At 39.5% G+C, this 20,509-nt stretch overlaps 1 protein-coding gene across 1 annotated transcript; it reads right to left on the bottom strand.

The window, feature by feature from the left end:
* Positions 1-3,308: 3,308 nt before the first annotated feature.
* On the bottom strand, positions 3,309-19,224 carry galnt12 (UDP-N-acetyl-alpha-D-galactosamine:polypeptide N-acetylgalactosaminyltransferase 12). Its single transcript, XM_006787723.3, has 10 exons — positions 18,327-19,224; positions 17,809-17,978; positions 15,886-16,075; positions 15,388-15,573; positions 15,076-15,193; positions 14,434-14,610; positions 11,075-11,206; positions 10,877-10,990; positions 8,216-8,371; positions 3,309-6,810 (listed from the first exon to the last, which is right to left on the bottom strand). The coding sequence occupies exons 1-10, from the start codon at positions 18,671-18,673 to the stop codon at positions 6,673-6,675; spliced, it is 1,728 nt and encodes a 575-aa protein (XP_006787786.1). The 5' UTR covers positions 18,674-19,224; the 3' UTR covers positions 3,309-6,672.
* Positions 19,225-20,509: the final 1,285 nt, after the last annotated feature.

The raw sequence follows: 20,509 nt of genomic DNA, 5'->3' as shown, positions 1-20,509 counted from the left end.
TACGTAGTACGCGTAGTGCGCGTACTTCAAGCGTGCAGACCCTGAAATGGGACACAGCCGTTGAGAAGGTAATTTATCCATTTAAATCAGCTGTGATGGATCAAGGACACATCTAAAACCTGCAGGGACACTGGCCCTCGTGGACTGGGATTGGGGACCCCTGCTCTAGACCCACCCACCCCCAACCCTGACAAGGATAAGCAGAAGAGAATTACAAACAGATGAAAAAACATATGCTTATAATTTATGATTAGAATTCAAACACTGTGCTAGGCTAAACTCCAAAACATAAAATATCTCGGTCGCATAGCCAATGCAACCGAGATATGCATAGACTGCACATCAAAATCGATAACCATCATATTTTATTTCTGAAGTGGGAAAGTCCTATAAAAAAAACCACACACGTCATGATTGCAGGCTGTAAAACAAATAGCTATGTTAGCACTGTTATCATAACCTTGCTACCTGTATCAGCTAATGCTAGCAAGGTTGTTCAACAAGTTACACTGATAGACCTTATGGGTACAGGGCCACACATTTCTGCTAATTAATAAGTACCTGACATGATATTAGATCTTCACTCACCAGAAACTGAATGACAATCCTCTAAAAAGGTGTTACAAGCCATATTATTTTTCAGATAATTGCTCCAAAAGATAATACACACCGAAACATCAGACTAGGATGTTAAAATTTTCATTTTATATTGTAAAATAGGAAAGTTTTACAAGGGTGAGGTTTATATCCAAGAGTTATAAGTAAGGGCTAACTTTAGCAAAAGTTAAGCTTTAATTTGTGTGCCCATCATGTAGAAGATGTGAAAATAAATTGACCTGCTGGTGACAGGAAAAATCAAGTGATCACCAAAGTCATTAGTATTCATCCTCTGGGCATCAATTATATCTGGAACCAATTTCAGGGCAATTTACTCAACAGTTTAGATATGTCAGCCTTAAACATGGGGGGGGCAACCAACCATCATTGCCATCCCAAATCCTTCTCTGCCAGCATGGATAAAACCTCCAGATGCATCACACCAAGAACAGCTTCAACATGACGATCATGGTTGAAAAGAAAGACCACCTGTTGTCACTCTGCAACAGAGCATCATTGATCAGAATCAGCTGTGTAAGTGACAAGTGACTCATTGCGAAGGCCTAGTCCACTCATGTCTTTTTTTTTTAAAAGCTATGGTCTGCTAATTTACAGCTTCGCTCCGACTGTGACAATAATTGAAAAACTGTGGCTCATGATTAAAGTCAAATATTCCCTTTTACTGGTTTTAATGATTTATACTTATGTTCAAACAGTTGAGACTGAGAATTAGATCATAAAAATTGTTCAGTGGGAAAATGAAAGTTTGGTAAATTATCAATTAACTCCAGGAAGGCCTTGGCTGTGTGTGTAAATCTTGGATTGAAATCACTGCATCGCACACACAAAACTTCATTGCATTTGGAAGATTACTAAAATATTCCTTGAGCGAGTTTTTGGTCTAGTCCAATTCTACTGGAAAACAGTAGGGGTGATTAACGCCCAATAAGCAACAAGTACTCTGCCTTTGATGCTGTATTGGCCGATTTCACAGACGTGGATTAGAGGAGTTTGATCCTTACATTGAAGTAGGCTGGAAACGGCTTTAAATCGAGGCACACTGGTGAATTCGACCCAGGAAGTATTTAGAAACGTACCATCAAACATTTGTTTCCTTGTTCTGTGTGTTCTCATAAGACTCTTTTTAAACACTCATATTAACTTTTATTTGAAGCTGGCTCGCCTTGATTTTCTGCACAGTAAATTGCATTAGGTCTTTGAACAGCTGCATTAACACTTTTGTACTTCTGTAGCATTAAAATTTGGGAAAGTTAATTACTTTCCAAGTTTTTCTCTTCTAAGCCAAATTCGAGGATAATTCGAAAATGAGACGACCAAGCAAATATTACTACAACGCTGCACGAACGGCTGCTGAAGTGAAGGAAGAGTTGGTGCTGGTTACAGATTTTACCAACTGAGAGACTTCACGAACGTCGTGCTGCTTTCTTCTTTGATTCTATCTCTGTATCTAGGCCTCACATGTTTTCCGCACAGTCTGGAGCCCCTCCTGAAAGTGAAAGTGTGTCATCTAATGTACGCTGCCAGCAGCCACTGCTCCTGAGCCGTTCTGGGTATTGCGGATTACATAAACCAAACTGACATGCAGTGTGAAAAAGGCTTCCAATCAGTGTATTTGAGAGTGTGTGTGTGTGTGTGTTCCTCCTCCTATAGTTTCTTTTGCATCCCTGACAACTGAAGCCTGAGCATCTCCAAAGACTTGCACCGCAGGGAGCCTTGTTTTGTATTATCATTAAAGACACATATGGGGTGTGAGAGAGTGTAGTGCTGCATGTATGCCACACTGGATCAAAAATTAGCTCTACATTGAGTGAATAGACTGCGACAACATACAGTGCTACTGCGGGCGCATTTGAAATTTTTCAGAAATTCAACAAAAGGGCTATTTTGTACCACTTATTTCAAAGAGAGGTACACAAAAGATTAGGACAAGACAATGCAAGAGACGGCAGCATCAAAGACTTCTGCAGCTCTTCCCAGGAAGCAGCTGATGCTGCCAGCATTTGTCAGAATATGAAGTTTTGGCAAGTTTTCCATCAGAGCATGCGCGAGAGAAACAAGCTCGTCTCGTGCCGCTTTTCCCCCTTTGAGTTTTAACTTAAAAGAAACACTGGCATAGAACTACATTTTCTGTTTCGGTGAAAGAGCAACAAGTTGTGTATTGTTAGCATGTCTAATTGAATATAAAAGCTTCCTAAAAAGGAAAAAAAAAAGTTGCAAGTAGTGACACAAAGACACACCCTGTAATCCTAAAAAGCCACGCACCATCAATGACTAATTGAGAGAGACTGCAGGGCAGAGTGTCAACATCGAAGGCAACAGCGACTTGGCATGGGTGCAACATTTTACCATCTCGCTCAGCAGCTGGTGATCATTCCAATCAGATATGGTTGGAAAAACTTACCCCCCCATATCTTCCCTTTTCTTCTCTCATTATCCTCTGAGCATCTTGATTTGCGTCTCCAGCAGTTTCGTGTGGATGATAGCCTGTTTTAATCATAGTGGATGTGGATGAGTCACAGTTTCCAAGACAATGGGAGATGGTGAAAATATTTTTCGTATGTTTTGTTGAAGCGTTTCCAATGTTAATACACATTTCAAAAGACAAAAAAGACATGTTAGGAAATGATAAATCACAACAATTAAATTTTTTTTTTTAAAAAGCCACCACAATGACATCAAATGTAGTCCATTTATTAGATCTACTAATTATTAAAAGAAAAAAAACAATTCATTCATTACATTCGTCAATTATTTAATTACAATATAAGGCCACTGGAGTTACTGACGGCATTATTACAGCAGACATGGTCTTTGAATTCTTGCATTATTATTAGTGCATATTTACCACATTAGTAAACGTAAGGCCAAAAGACAGTATTTTTTGCATGATATCGTAAAATAGCGCTGCATGGTCACAATGCAATCATCCACTTTACAGGTTCAAGTGCTACAACAGATCCCCGGAAAATCTGTATTAATGACATGCATTTGGTTAATATAAAACTCTATATGTCCTGCCGCAGAGATATAACTCTAAACTGTCAAAATATCAACGTTATTGCTGCAGCTTGCACCGTAACAAATTAGCATACAAAAATATAACATCACAGTAAAAATGTTTTACTACATAGGGCATGGTTGGAATAACAGATGGCTACAGGGGACAATAAATAACCCTTTTTAATACCGAGAGAATATTTACCCTCCACTTAGGCCAAAGATGTAAACTGATGGAAAATTGAAGAGCTGCCACTTCTTAAGTGTTTAACACATAAAGCATTAGCAATGCATCAAACGGGCTATTTCACCGATCATGCATGATCGATACTAAAGCCGTGGAAAGCTAGGCAAAGAAGAGCCTAAGATTGCCGTGGACTATGAATTCCTTCAAACTTACAAAGGCATAGAGTGCTCTTCTATGGAGAGCAGGTCAACCCACTATCACTGTTTTAGCCTTACAACATATACAGTCCTGAGTCAAATTTCCTCCTTTTGTGAAATCAACCACAAGTTTCCTACTAATCATTTGGTACACTTCACGTATCACTTAGCACTGTCCACACAATAATGTACTATGCATACTCTTAAAAAACTTTTATGGACTACTGTAAACTTAAACTCATTATTTGTTTTAAATCTACTGTTTTTTTCTGACTTGATATGCAATAAATGTGCGATGGTACAAGTTAAAAGCTGTACAATGCAATGAAACTGTTAATGCACGTTCAGAGCTGCAGACTCTTGTAGCATCTTATCATTTTAGGCCTGAATCACACAGGCCTAAGGGGCTGGTCAGCGAACCACTGGCAACATCTGGTTGCTAAGACAAAATGTGTACTCCCCAAACAGTTGGCAAAAGGTTTCTAGGAGTTGCTGACTGTCGCTAGGTCAAAAAGGGTGGTGCACCAAAAACATTCTTGCAATTGTTTTGGTCAGTTTTCATAAAATACACCGACTTGTCTGCGAACACGCTGTGAAACTTGAAAGAATGTGATGCAAACCAGAGAAAAAGAACATTTGCCTTCAAAGAAAAAGTTGTGCCTTACCACTGCAACTAACATTTTTTGAAAGGTGCTTTAAAGGTAAACGTTCTCCATGTCTTGTTTGCGTCACACTGGTCACAGTTTCACAACCACTTGACAAATAGTGTGTGACTATTTCTAGCCAAGATTACATTTACCAACCAACTAGCAACAAACTGCCTGCAACCGAAGCAAACTCGAGGAGGTTTTCACTCACTGACCGGTCTCTTGGGCCTGTTTCCATGGAGTTTTAGCAATCAATTTCACAGCCACTGCTAGCATCCTCCAGCAACCATCTGCAACCTGTCGAGGAATACACATTTTTCCCTTGAGACCGGTTGTTGCCAGATGGTCGCCAACAGGTCTTTATGCCTGTGTGACTGAGGCCTTACATTCATTCGATTTGGCAACAGAAGGGATCTTGACTGCTCAAGTCACAGCAATGACACTGTATAAAATGTCTTTTTCTTTTCCTACTCTTTCATTTTACGAGCATATATTCTCAATCAATAACAAAAATCCATTTCAGCACGAAAGTCCCCCAACATCAGTTTATAACAGAACTCCTTTCAGACTGATGGGCAAACAGCCTGGGAAGGTTAATGGTGAGAAAAAGGTCGCAAATTGCTTCATTCAATCTCCTTCATTATCTGCTTCTGCTGTCACAAACTCTGCTCTTTATGTCTTACATTCATAAATCAAACCCAAAGCACACAAGTATACAAGTATTCATCTGAGGAGGATTTGGCTGGCGCGAGTCCAAAAGATGAGCCCTCCACTGAACACCTTTGACACACATAGAAAGAAGAAGTGATAAAGAATTTGAAGAGGACCAGATAATCAATCAGGAAACCATCTGGCATCCCAGCAGCCTGAAGACACCGACAACCGTCTGCTCCTCCACTGTGTTCCCCTTGGACTCCCTGCAGAGCCTGCAGGGCAGCCACACTAGTGACCCCAGCGGCGCTTCAGAGGAATCTATAGTTTTCTGATCCTAACAGATGGACACAGAACGAGATCAGGACAACCCCACAGAGCGATTCGTAAGGGAGAACGCTTCCACGTCTGTGCATACAAATTGCCTCAAAATTACACAATAATTAAACTCATCTCTAAAATAAATCATTTAAAAACATACTTGACACCACATGAAGTGAATCCTTAAATTATGGCTATAATTTAGTCTTTTCAAGCTGCATTTCATTAAAGAGCACAAAACAGAATTATGCTGGGAAAAAAAAAAATATTTTAAAAGCTAGCAAAACGGTCCAAGCCATTTTTACCTCTGATTCATATTCCTACAAAGCACACAAGAACAGAATACATATGGAGATTCTCCTGTTATCAGTAGTTGGTGATTACGTTGAAGAGGTACTAGGTACTTGCACAATGCCTTTTTTTTTATTAAGTCCCTGGTACGTAGCAAGGAGTGACAAGCACTTTAAATGTCCTGAAAAGGCTCTCAACTAAATACCTGAAAAATTGTTCCACTTCCTACTCAGAAAGAGAGCCCAATACAAGAAGGGAATGTACAGAAAGGAGATTTAGCCCCCTCTAGAGGATAAGACAAGAATATAAAATAACGCCTCATGACATGCCTCTGAACATCACTGCAATTCCAGATGCTAGCTCGTAAGATGGTCAGAGTTTGCTGACAGATTTATGAAGCCGCTGTTTTCTTTCTATATGGATGCACAGTTTTCTGGGTAAAGCTTTGCATGCAAACTAAAAGACTGCAACAGGCGTGGAGTAGGTAAATGAAAAACAGCCCCCCAAAAATATTATAGTAATCCCATGTGCAAAGCAGCACTAGTTTCCAAACATCTCTTTAATGAGAAAAATAATGCATAGTCCTATAGGCTTGGTTTTCCCAACAAGTGTATATGCAGTATCCAGTAAGTACTGTAGAAAGTAAACACAGATAGATTTCACCCAATGAGCAAGAATTTATAGGAGGTTTAAGTTTGAAAGGAAGCACAACCTCATTTGACGTCCGTTAAGGTTAAGAAAAACATATCCTAGGGTTGGAGTATTACATTTTCTCTTCAAAGAACCACTTCTGGTGGAGGCTATCAGAGCAGGGTTGGAGTGAGGGTGCTGGTGTCCCGTTGTCTGTATTGTCTATTGCCTCAACACACTTCTGGCTGTGGACGTGGTACAAACTCCCATCCTGAAAAATTGGCAAAGTATTTTGAAAATGGCTATTAGCAATGCATGTCTAAAGAACAAAGAGCAGATCTGCAAGTTACTTTCATTATTCTTTATACATCAGAGTTTTAGGAGCATCAGAGCGTACAGAACACAGAGGCCCAGATTGATCTGTACTTTTATTTTTTGCTTCACTTTTCATTTTTCCTCCTTCTACTGTCCAATTCCCCCCTCCTCAAACACATACCCCACATACCCCGTTTTACATTCATTCAATGTTTTTAGGATCCATTTACATTTAGATTGTGTCATGTCCCGACATTCAAATCACACTAACTTCCAGTATTGTGTTTTGAATCCTCAGCTTGCTACTAACACACAACATATATATATATATATATATATATACATATACACACACACATTATATATATATATATACATATACACACACACATTATATATATATATATATATACATATACACACACACATTATATATATATATATATATACATATACACACACACTATATATATATACATATACACACACACACATATATATATACATATACACACACACACATATATATATATATATATATATATATATATATATATATATATATATATATATATATATATATATATATATATATATATATACAAACATAAACATAAATTTGAATTCAGTGTGTTTTAAAAACAGAAAAAATGACATGTATTGTTAAAAGCCTAGGGGACTTTCTCTCTGAAGGGATAATAGATATAGTTGATGGAACAAGAGAAACTAAGTGGCTGGTTAAAAGGTCGCTGTAAGAGTGAGGAACTATATACCATCTTTTAAAACATTAGTGGCAGTTCAAAAAGGAAAATAACTACAAATGTGAAATCAACAAGCTGAAACAGAAAATTCAACAAAGAACTATATTTTAGACTTTGATTTTATATTCCACATCTTCTCTTCCAGACAGGAACTCAAAAATTAATGACATGCTGCAATTTCAGGGCCACCACATTAATTTCCGTTTTAACACTATTAGTTAAAATTTGGACTTAGATATGGATGGTAAATGGTAAATGGACTGATTCTTATATAGCACTTTTCTGCTCTCTCGGAGCACTCAAAGCGCTCTATACAACATGCCACATTCACCCAATCACACCCATTCTCACAAGCACTTTATCTATACTTAGTGCTATATTTAACTACATTCACACACATTCATACTCCGATGGATGCATCGGAGAGCAACTTGGGGTTAGTATCTTGCCCAAGGATACTTGACATGCAGACTGGAGGAGCCAAGGATCGAACCACCAACCTTCCGATCAGTAGGTGACCTGCTCTACCTCCTGAGCTACAGCCACCCAGTTTCTGGATAAACACAGAAACTCACTAGACTAAAATACTTTACATCTTACCTTTTTGAAGACAAATTTCTGGTCTGAAGGTACAGACTGCCCTCGTTTTCTGCACAGCTGGACAGTCAAGTAGGTACTGATGTTGTCACCCGCGATGCATCCAGCAGGTTCCCTTGTGTTGTAACAGATCTCACCATTCACAGAGTATTCAAAGAACTGTAGGATGAGACAAAACAACTGGGGTCACTTTATTAGATACACCTGTTAATGCACATATCTAAACAGCCAATCGAGACACAGGTTAATCGAGGTCAATATGATCTGCTGAAGTTCAATCCGAGCATCAAAATTGGGAAAGAAACGCGATTTTAGCGAATTTGAACGGGGTATTGTTGTTGATGTCAGACAGGCTTGTCTGATTATTTCAGAAACTGCTGATCTACTGGGATTTTCCCACGCAGCTCTCTCTCGGGTTTACAGAGAATGATATAAAAAATAGAAATTATCCAGTGAGCACTAAATCTCTGGATGAAAATGCATTGTTGATGGCAGAGGCTGCTTGAAGCTGAAGGAAAGCAGCCGTAAGTCATTACAACAAAGGTATAATACAGAAGAGCATCTCTGAATGCAGAACACTTCAAACCTACAAGCAGACGAGCTACAGCAGCAGAAAACCACACTGGGTGCAGCTCCTGTCAGCTAAGAACAGGAGACCAAGGCTACAATTCGGAGAGGCTCACCAAAATAAGATAACGGAACGTCAGAAAAACAGAAATATAAAAGCATGGATCCACCCTGCCTTGAATAAACAATTTAGGCTGTTGTTTGTGGCATATTAATAGGAGGAAACACTTTTTTGGCACACTTTGGTACCATCACAGCCTACACGAGTATCGTTTCTGACCATCTTCCTGAAGCCTGCTTTCAGCAGAATAATGTGACATGTTGAAATTCAAATCATTTCTAGCTTGCTCCTTGAACATGACAGTGAGTTCACTGTACTCAAATGGCCTCCACAGTCACCAGATCTCAATCTAATAGAGCGCATTTTAGGATGTGCTGGAATGTGAGATTCACATCATGTTCCGTTGACAAATCTGCAGTAACTGTCTGATGCTGTCATGTCAATATGGAGCAAAATCTCCAAGGAATATTTCCAGCACCTTGTTGAATCTATGCCACAAAAGATTAAAGCAGCTCTGAGAGCAAAAGGCAAACCAACGAAGCATTAGCATGGTGTTCCTAATACAAAAAATGCAACAATTTCAGTTAGCCTAAATTCAGTTAAAACAGAAGAATGGCACTGTTAGGGATCTATATTTAGGACAGAGAGATGGCTTAAGCGTGTGTTTCGTCTCTGTAGCATGCCCAGTAGTCTCATAAGGCAGCTATCCCCACTTTCTACAATAATAACATCAGTTTGTGTCCACAGAGATGTTCTGGAATAACAATGCTAAATTTCACAGTGCTTCCTGGATTACTGAATATCACAAAGGAAAAGGCACTGGGAAATGTGAATTCCCTTTGTATCAACAAAGCCATCACATAATTTTGTAGCCTGGAATAACAGATGATATTCATTATTCCCAGGTCTGTAAGAGTACACAACACGATTCTTGTAGTCCGAGAAGAAATAGGATGACTATATGTTTAATCTGAAAGAAATTTATATCCATGATTACCTTTGTCTACGATAAATGTAAAACAGGGAGTAGTGAAGAACAGAAGGAGAAGACAGGGAAGGAGATCAAAAGCAGTTTGTAATTATTGCTATCAAATGTGCTGGTACACATTAATGCCACTGGATGCAAAAGTTGTAGATAATAGTCAGGAACCCAGAAGAGTCGCTCTACAAGCAGACAAACCCATAAACTACAGTGGTCATGAAGCAATCTGATTAACTTTAACTAGTCAGTGATGCCTCCCAAAGGTGGGACAATGATCACTTAATGTTATAAAGTGCTTTACAAAACTAAATAAAACCAGACATGGCCAAAGAACTTGAGCACAGTGGAGGCAATAAAATAAAACACTAAATCAAAAACATATCACACATTTCCAAAAGATTTTAAAAACAAAAATCTTTATACACAGATAGTACGAAGGCTCTTTTCACAAAAGTCTAATCAGCCTTTATTACAAGCCTTGACCTGAGAGAAATCAGCTGGGCTCCACACTCTGATCTAAAGGGTCCAGAAGGCATTTATTAGGTCAATAAATCAGAGATGTATAGCGAAGCTGTTAAAGGGCAAAAGACTGACAAACACGATTGTTAGGTCAGTTTTTAAAGCCATGAGTGTCCTCTCAATCATTATAATTGTGCCAACTGAAGACGATGGAGACAATATTTGTTTGTTTGGAATGTTTGGAGAAATAAATGTCCGAATTGTGTTTCTCCAAACATTATTTTTCTATTTTCAAATAGCTCAGAGAACATTCATATTAGATTGATTAATGGCAGTCTTCAAGAGTGCCAGGATTAACCGAACAAGAGTAAACAAATGATCGCCGAAATTCACATATAAAAGGGCAAACAGTGTGTTGTGTTCAAAAACCAACATTCAATTAAAATCTAACTGAAAGCTGAGTTTCACATGATTGAAAATGGGCTGTAACCAAGTAGCTAATCAGCAAACTAGCTTGTAAACCTGTTTTAAGTTTAGTGAGCTGTTCAGCAAAGGAAGATGCGCGTGCTTTTTCCGTATCACTGGCATTACTTACTTGGTTCTGGCCCATTCCATGACACAGATAGAGGATGACCCTTTGGCCCACCACCGCATTCTCATCTGTAGGGTTGTAGTCAAAACAGTAGTTGGTCTTGCCCCGGTTCTTAAGCTAGCAAAAGGCAGCAACAAAATATAATTAGGTAGTGGTACAACCTGGCTTGCAGAAGCTCATAAGGTCTTACTTTGTTCTCACCATTCCAAACATGCCTGGCCGATCATGTGGGACGTGCATATCGGGATAAATGTTATCCAAGTACCACTTGAAGCTCTTGCAGCCCAACTTCGCTCGGAGCATCCTCCGCTCCGTTACATCTCCAAAGGCCTCCTGGAGACAAACGTGGCAAATGACAGTTCAACATGATTATTTTATTTTCACTTTTCTGCCTTGGCAAACTAAAAAAAATTAAAATTAAGAAGCACAGAATTGCTCTGCATTTATAAAAAAAAAAAATTAAAAAAAAATGAATTACCAGTGATATCTCATATTCAAATGAACATTTTAAGTGAGAGCGCTGTCGATGCAGCCACCATCAGACAGCTGTTGTGTCCGATGAAGTATTCATAATATACCAGTGGCCTGAAATGGAATACAATAGCACCATCTATGGTCCATTACTCTATACAAATGCAGTTCACTCCAAACAATAGCTCCCCCTCAAACAAACAGAACTTCCAACAGTCAAACAGGATACATGTGTCAATTTTACAAGAGTCTCCGTGTGTGCGCTCAAACAGTTCGTGCCTGTGTAAACACTTTTATGCATACAAAGTTACACATGTACACGCTGATAAAGACTAGTTCATTAGATTATGAGAAAGAACACCGTCTCCACTTTAATATGCCAGTGATCATATGCTCACCACACCTTCCCTGCTGCAAGAAAGATTCAACAGCACTGCAGGATGATGGATGATGGTGGCCTGCACAAACACAGCTCTAATTGGCTATTCATCAGTCTATTTAGTGAGAAGAAAGATTCCCAAAGGACGCAGTGCTTTGTCAATGGCTAGGACCAGCATGGACTATCAGAGCAATGAAGACTAGTCCAGGACACTTACCAGGATAATAAATTAAGGATCAGTAAAGGTCCTGATAAAATGCAAAGGTAAGGACAACCAGCCCAGTGACAGTCCAACCTATATGGACGAATAAACGGTCACAGGAAACGACCTAAGGGAGCAACTAGGAACCGAGAGCACAGAGGTGCCAATTAGTGAAACAGCGGTGGAAAACAAGAGCTAATGATTCCAGAGGGCTGTACTACAAAGCAAGTTAGCCAACTTTTACAGGCAACTCCTACAGCAACTTTGTAGCCTAAGGTATGACTTCCAGAGCTCACTGCCTAGTAACCAGTATACTCTCTTTAAAAAAAATAGCATCAGCTTTCCTAGAAGATCCTGTGAAGCTTGATGCATCTATAGGAAGATGGCCCTCTGGATTTCTCTGCGAACATCAATGAGGATTACAAATGTTCAGTGTCGGGAACTTAATTCCTTAAGTCTTTTCTATCCTGTTAGGACGAAGCAATTTCAAAGACAATCCATTGTTTGCTAGGCCTCTATATAGCAAAATACAGTAAATCCTAAAACAGACAGTGTTAAATCCTGGTAGATTACTTGCTGACCTCATAGGAGAGTTGAAGCTGAAAAATTAAGGCTAAATGTGTTGTACATGTTATTAAAATACAGCTAAGCGACACATTTAGTTTGCAGAATACACAACTATAATTACAGTCAGCATATCCATGCCTTATTAATGAGGCAGTGATTAATAAGCCTATTAACTTTCAGTCTGCATTTTCCTTTTTTTGCCAGCTGTCCTTTCTGGCTTTTGCTGCAACAATTGTTTTGCTGCAATTTCTCATATTTATATTTTTTAGTTATACTTAGGATATATTTGCTCTTTTTTGTGAGAAATATGCATCTCTAGACCTGCCGTTGTTTGCAACTGATCTCTAGCAAGCTCCTAACTTAAACCAAAATTTAACGACATCAATTCATATCTTAATTACAATTGCAGTACCCGGATTTTCCCCTCAATCATCCAGTGTTAATAAAGAGTGTCCCTTCAGTTGAGTACAGTTCTCAGTCATTCCTTCACCCTGCGCCATTTCATATGTAGATTATTTAGGTTTTACGGTGCCTTGTTACTAATTAACAAGCTATAAAAATAGCTCACATGGACTGGCACGTAACCCATGTTGACAGCCACACGGACCTGCCCTTCTGCAAATCCTAAAAGACTTCCAAATCTCACTGCCTACTGACTGTTTTTTTCGTTTTTTGGTTTGATTTGGGGATTTCTTGCTTTGTCTGGGAGTGTCGGAGTGAAAGTGTCACAGGCTGTCAGAATGTCAGGGAAAAGGCACGTTTATAAAAAAAAAAAAAAGCAACCATGAATTTGTTAGTCTAAGGTTATTTTGTTCAAAATCTACAAAGTAGGGCTGCAATGATTCGAGCAATTCGAGCTCATTTCTGTAATCACCAGAAAAACTTTTACTGGGAAAAAGATGCAGGAATTCCTTTAAAAACATTCAACAAGCTCCAGTGTGAGAAGAGAACTTTGCAGCTGCTCCCATACACTCCTGCTTGTTTTAGTTAGCAAAAATCTACAGTTAAGCTACAGAAGCTAAAATTAAATATGCAGATGAACTGTTAACTTCATCTGATATGATGTTGAAATTATACAGGTTGCTGAAGGCTTTTTCAGATTTAAAAAGAATATAAATATATTAATATTTATATGTTAAATTATTGATTTATATATTGATATATTAATTAAATTGTATTAATATTTTAAAATCAAAGCAGTCATACACACACCCCTGGGTAAGCTATGACATTAATGGGCAAAGACAGACTACAGACTATAAACAGGCACAGTACATTCATCCAGGAGACTAGTATAACTTTGTGCCAAGCAAAATTGTGAAATTGTAACTTGCTTGTAAGATATGTTCGTTTATAGATATAAACCTTATCTAGTATTGTTATTGTGTATAAACACATGTTCAGCTGTGAATCAAACAGGATGAGCAAAAACAGTGTTTGTTTGGAGGGTATGATGCTTTTTTTTTTTTTTTTTGGCAAGGCAACCTTATCTCATGGAGATAAGTGCTACCTGATCTGTGCTTAGAGAGCTTTTCCTGTTAACTACACTATCACTCACGCACACACACACAAAATCAGGGCACCCCCATGGGTCGGCACTGCTCTCACCGTGTCAAGGACAGGTGGGTGACACCCGCTGGCACAAAGTAGCACAGAAAGGTGGTAATCGCACACCGGAATGCCCTGACCCCTGTCACCTTGGGTGTCTGCTGCTCATATATCCCCCGTGTCACTTAATCAGGTGAGCTTTTGCAGTGTGCGTGTGTGCGAGCACGTTTTGCGAGAAGGCAGAGTATTTTCGATATTGTTTCGCACACCGAGAGTGAGTTCACTGGTGAGATTAAGGGGTTAATGAGACAGTGCTGTGGTGAACGCAGCTATTTAAAAAAATAAAGAAAGAAATATTCTGCCTTCACATTCACATCATCTGCACACACTCACCAGGCGTGCGTGGGGATTACGATGATAGTAGATCTCCTTGTATTCATCCAGCCAGACCTCAGCTGCTCTCACGCTGTTTGCCAACGCTTTGCTCCGTGAGTAAGGTGCCTTTTTCGGGAAGACGTGACCCACGTGGGAGCACGGGTGGATCTCCAGGCTGCCCCCACACTGCCAAATCTAAGACACATCAATAACACCACCACGGGGATTTGGTTAGCCTCTCAGCCATGATTCAATCAGGAAACAAAGCACAGTCTTGTTGCGGAAGAGCTTGGGAACAGAAAAGCTAGCCTGTTGTTGGAAAATATTTTTGGTTTCTTCCCTTTGGGAAATTACAGTTATTGTAGGGAAGGGGTGTTCAAATTCTTTGCTGCAATTAAAGTATTAAGCTCTTCGGCCTGCTTTCACTCCATGTTTAGTTTTATTTTCATTGCAGATTCCACATAAATTGAGCAGCTGTCATATGGTTCAACAAATCTAAAGCAGACACTCCTGCCTTTTTTAGTGGCTTGCACTGTGAATTGGCCCATAATCCCAAAAAGAGTGCAAACTTAATATCAATTTTGACATAACATGTGCTTTACCTATGTAATCATTACATAAATAATACTGTATATGTCCATGAAAACACACAGTTCTTACCCTGAAAGAGAACTCCAGGTTCTCTCCTCCCCACACCTCCATTCCTGTGTCATATGTTCCCAAATAATGGAAGAAGTCCTTCCTCACAGCAAACAGACCACCTGCCATAGTAGGAGACCTCAAGACACCAAAAAATAAAAATGATATTACAGGATAACGAGCTCCATCTTATATGAGACAGATGTAATTATTTCAATATGTCAGCAGTGTAGTTTCTGTAATAATGTAGCTGCCACACTCAAAGTTACGTTCCCAAATATTCATATGGGATTTTTTTCTATTCTTGGGTAATAAAGAGTCCTTAAAACACACCTGATGACATCTACGGGTGAACGTCGGCGTTTCTGTTCGTAGTCGGGGATTGCATGCCAGGTAAAGACCAACCGCCAATCAAACCCTCCGATTTGAGGTTCCCCAGCATGGCCTAAATACTGGAAGGTGTTCCAGTCTATCACGTCGATGACGGGGCACACCACGGCCTTCGGCTCCTCTTTGATCCTTGGGGAGAAAAAAGGAAAGGAGAAAAAGGCGAATGTTAGGAGGGAGCAGTGTTACGAAGCAAGCAATTTGTTTATCTGTAAAAGTCTCCATACAAATGTTGGTGCTGCCCTTGTTTGAAAGGCTGGAGCACCGAGACAGTGAGTCAGACACGGCTACATAACCGTGCTCCTGCAGCTGGCTGATAGAGATTCAGAGCTTCCCACTCTGTGACAGCTGGACTAAAGACAGCCTTTTTCTAAAGGCCGCACTTTGACAAAATAATCAAGGAGAGAAGGCATTTCTTTTTTTCCCTGGCGGGCGCTCTCTCACCTGTGGAGCACGGGCTCTAACCAGCCGTCGTGACACTCGCAATGACAATCCAGGAAGGTCAGCACCTCGCCTGTGGTGATGGATGCCCCGAGCAACCGGGCCCGCACCAGCCCCTCCCTCTTTGTGGCCCGGATCAGACGCACCTTATTCAAACCTGAGACGTACTTGTCCAGTGGCTCCTTGAGATGAGCTTTCAGAAATTAAACAGATGTGTTTGTATCAAGAGTTGTTTCTCAAAATCACAACAAATACAAAACTAGAGAAAAATCTATCAGCTACAGCTGAAAGTTTCTTCCTATAGGTCAAATTTTTTAGCGTTTTTTGATCAGTATTCCATGTGAGGAGATAAAAAGCAAGCACAGACAGACAGTCATTTTGTTATCTCTGAGTCCAATCACATTGTAAAATGTGAGAAGGGACAATGCTGGTATGTGGCTCAGGTGTCAGAAGCGTCACAGCGCAATGTGAGACTGGTAGAAAAACAAGTCAGCATTGATAAAAGAAGGCGATAAGCTACCTGGCACACATTCCCAATGCATTTGGAAGAGGCTTCAAATTCCCACCTCTAGAGGAAAGAGTGTTAAACTGTTTGATACACATTTGCCATATTCACTGGAAAATGGTGAGCTTTCTTTGAAGCAGGTAAACAAGACACACCCACCAGTCTTTTTAGGGTAGAATTACTTCCTTTTATGCTCTCAGCCAAATACGCATTAATCCAAAAGGCGAAAGTTACACCATTGTTTGATTTACTCAAGCTCAACACTTAGTAAGCAAATATAACCACGAGCAGATGTTAGTGTTGAGGGAGAGGCAGGCATTGCTTCATTTATACATTCATGATCGAAAACACTTTAGAAGCATTAAAAGTTTCTCAACTCTTACAAAACAAAAACAAAAACCCCAACAGGAATAAACACTGCATATAGTATATTATTTACTTTACTTTATTATAGGTTTATTTGAATATACTCATAGAAGATGTAAAAAATATAACACTGATACAAGAGATTTCACTTTATCTATATCTTAGTTTATAACTAAAACTACTGATTGTTTTAGTAATCAAGTATTCTGCTGATTAACCCACTGATTAATAAGAAACCCTTTTTGTCTTACTAATGAGCAATAATAATTACTTACTACTTACTTATTTGCTCATTGATATTATTACAAATGGAAACCAATATTTTTAATCATTTAATTTGATACAACATCCGTCAAAACACTTTCATCGTGTTTATGCGGCATATTTAAGTCATATTTGTTAAAGAAAACGTATTTATTAGTGCAAAAATAAATAATCACAAATATCGAAATGTAAATAAATAAAAGGTTTACATGTCACCTAAGCTAAACTAAGGCAGAAGTCAGTCTTTACTCTGTCTTCTTGGAAAGACAGAGTAAAGACCAACACAGATTGAAGGTTTTTGCATGTATACCTTTTCATTTATTTTTGCATTAGACAAGATGTTTTCTTCAAAAGCAACGTGAGTTTAATACAGCACATGAACACAATGAAAGGGTTTAGTTTCTTTTTGTTTTCTTTGGTTTACAGATGTATTTATTAAGCTGAAGCCTGTTAAACAGGTTTGATTAAGGACTTTCACCAGCTTTTTTCCAGCAAAGGTTTTGGTTGGAGCAACGCTTTGTGTGTAGACAGACTCCACCTCCAAGTTGAACTACTTACATTATGATGACTGAGGCTATAGAGTTGTGGATTAAACTAAAAATATTTTTTTATAATTCGATGAGCATATTTTCCAGTATCTCTGTTTGACTTGCCTAACTGATAACATGTCAGTATATCCTCCTCCACCCATCTAACTGCTACCTGTCTGTGTGCACCTGTAACAGCTCCTGACTGTCAGCCTGCCACCATTCTTGCCCACTGCCTGTCCATCAGTCTGTCTGTGCCTCTACCTTTGTCACTGTAGTCATCCACCAGCACCACCTCTTTCAGCAGGATGTCAGGAGACGTCTCCAGCACACTGTGGACAGTCCTCAGCAGGGTGGACCAGGCCTCGTTGTAGAAAGCAATCACCACAGAGGTCGTGGGCAAGGACCTGTAGTCATACTTCAGCACTTTGCAGCTGGAGAGAGAGGAGACTTGGTTGTTAGAATGCAGACTAAAAAAATTGGAGGTGAGGCTGGGTGGCTGGAATGACACTGCACAATGAGAGCTGGCTGTGTAAATCTGCATGTAAAGCTGGATCGTGGTTAACCTTCATACTTTTAAGATTTGATGACCAATAGAAGTAAACACAGAGCATTTATTATTCCATCTTAACAGCAGATGACTCAGTTTACGAGTTACACGTCCTCTGAGGTATTTACGGAGCCGTGTAATAGTGTTGCTGGGACATCCAAACTGCAAAGGCTTCTCTTAAACTTTAGATCTGGGCTTTAACATTGCTAACAATAGACAACAGGTTACTTACAGTAGGTTCCATCTCTCCGGCAGCCTGCGGTGCAGTGATATTTTATCACTGACATAAGTGTTAATCTGGTGCGCTTTGATACTTTCCTCTTCTTTTCTTTTCTCCTCTTCGTTCAGATTCAGTTTCACGGGTCTGCCCAGTTCCCCCAGAGCGTTTAAATCCAAGGGGGGCTTCTCGTAGACTGGCTTCTTAAGGAGCTCATACTCTTCCTCTCCTGTGACTTCCCGTCGGTTCGTCAAGCTCACTTCCTCCGACTTGCGTTTGAAAAATGTAACATATCCCAGCAAAATGGCACCAACTATTAAAATAAGTAACTTGGGCTGTTTCCTCCTTCCGCATGCAGCCATCGTTTCGTTTCTTTGCAAGGCGCAAAGTTGGAGGCTCTCATGCCCCTATGAGCTGCACTGTGCTCAACCTTTGCTGTCCAAGCTGGTTTTGCTAGACTCCACAGCCGCGTCACCTTTCCGTTTGACTACTTCCAAGTTTTTCCTCCATAGTTCAGGCAAAGTGTAACTCTATCTACGTATAGAGTCCCCAAACTGGGTGAGTCTTCTCAGTCAAACGGAGAACGATGGTCACTCCTCCTCAACTCCGTTACCCTGCGTGCTGCTAGAGTGAAGAGGGAAAGGATTAACTAACTCAGATTAGATTAGCTAACAAGTATCTCTTCGGATTAGTGAGCCACCTAACTGCTGGAGGAAAGGAAAACTAGGTCAAATCAAAAGCCTCGTATGCTGTTTCTTTCAGTTCACTCACTGAGAAAATCAAATATTATAATTTAAAAAAAAAAAAATTCCGTTCTCAGTCAAGTCCTTATGAATATAGTTTGTGTCCAACCGGTTCATCAAGTGCCATCGAGGAACCGGGATTAACGACATTTACGTGAACAGCAGTAGAAGTTCAAGTCAACTTTTAATAGCAGAATTAGCAACTATGTTTCCGGTTATCAAATTAAAACGCCGTTCCCTTTCAAACTACCCCGGAATAACGCCACGTACAATACTGCACAGATATTATTATTATTATTATTATTATTATTATTATTATTATTATTATTATTATTATTATTATTATTATTATTATATTTTTTGTTCGAAGACTTCAAAAATTCGTAAAATGACTGCCAGGGGTACACTAGCTTGTAAGTAAAATAAGTCACTTCCGCTTTCAATTTTTTTAATCGTCAAAGATTGGTTCTGCTAATTTCTCAGTTTTCGAGTTTGTAGGGCACCACTGCTTCATATTATGCCACAAAGCGTTGTAATAGTTTGTAGGCTTTTAATTTGAAAGCCCGAAAAAATGAAGTTTATGAGAAGCAGTCATTTTATTTCTATATCCAAGTGATCTTTTTAAATAGATACCCCGCACCCCCAAAAAACGTCTGCCAGAGCCAAGTAGTTAACTTACATATATCGTCATCACAGGGGAGTGACGTCACACAGGTGAGTTGTTTATATTATTTGTTATGAAACATTTTAAGCCCAATATCTTCTGCAGGCCATTGTTTAAAATAAAATGCAATTTTAAAAAAGATTTTCCTTCAGCTGCGGTGACATTTTTTCAGCACTACGGTGACCTTCAGCTTCAAAATCGTTTATCTCTGCGTTCTCATTCATACGAGGCCCCTTGTCACTCATATGAAACCGATATGAAAACTCTTGACACGAAAGATGAAATCTGACACAAAATGTATGTTTAAGCAAATTAAAATGCTAAATAATTAAGGCGATCTTTCGAGGCGAGAAGGTAATTTGAGTGGCGCACTGTTTGATCGAGTACCCATATTGTGAAAACCACAAAGAGACACGGGAAGGTAACAAGTCAGCCGGAGTGTTGTAATATACCACGGTAGACTGCCCTTGTCGTGTCTGTCAGAGACTCAACATTCATGTGAGTGCATGAATGAGGGCGTTCTCATTTAGGACGAGATGACGGATAACATTTTCCATGCAACAGATAGCCTACTGTAATAGGTGCAAATATTCAAAAGGCAATTAAAACACTTATTAGTTGCACCTTTGGGCTGACTTGAACAGAGGTTCCTGTAACGTGACTGGGATTAGCTCTGACCTCACCATAACTGGTCCAACTTGACTGTATTGTTGATCACCCAGTAAGCCTAGGCTATTTAATCATTTGTGTTTTACTAGGGAGGGGCAGGAGAGAAATCGGGGACATTTGGG

Source organism: Neolamprologus brichardi, chromosome 22, assembly GCF_056152115.1.
Source record: "Neolamprologus brichardi isolate AB-2024 chromosome 22, ASM5615211v1, whole genome shotgun sequence".
Taxonomy (NCBI): Eukaryota; Metazoa; Chordata; class Actinopteri; order Cichliformes; family Cichlidae; genus Neolamprologus; species Neolamprologus brichardi.
This window is presented reverse-complemented; position numbering and strand designations above follow the sequence as displayed.

Excerpts from the sequence above, each read along its gene's own strand:
- galnt12 (XM_006787723.3), bottom strand. The coding sequence starts at position 18,673 with ATGGCTGCATGCGGAAGGAGGAAACAGCCCAAGTTACTTATTTTAATA. Across the intron at positions 15,194-15,387 it reads TCACCCGTAGATGTCATCAG|GTCTCCTACTATGGCAGGTG; the intron begins GTGTGTTTTAAG and ends TGGTGTCTTGAG. Across the intron at positions 10,991-11,074 it reads GGCCAGGCATGTTTGGAATG|CTTAAGAACCGGGGCAAGAC; the intron begins GTGAGAACAAAG and ends GCCTTTTGCTAG.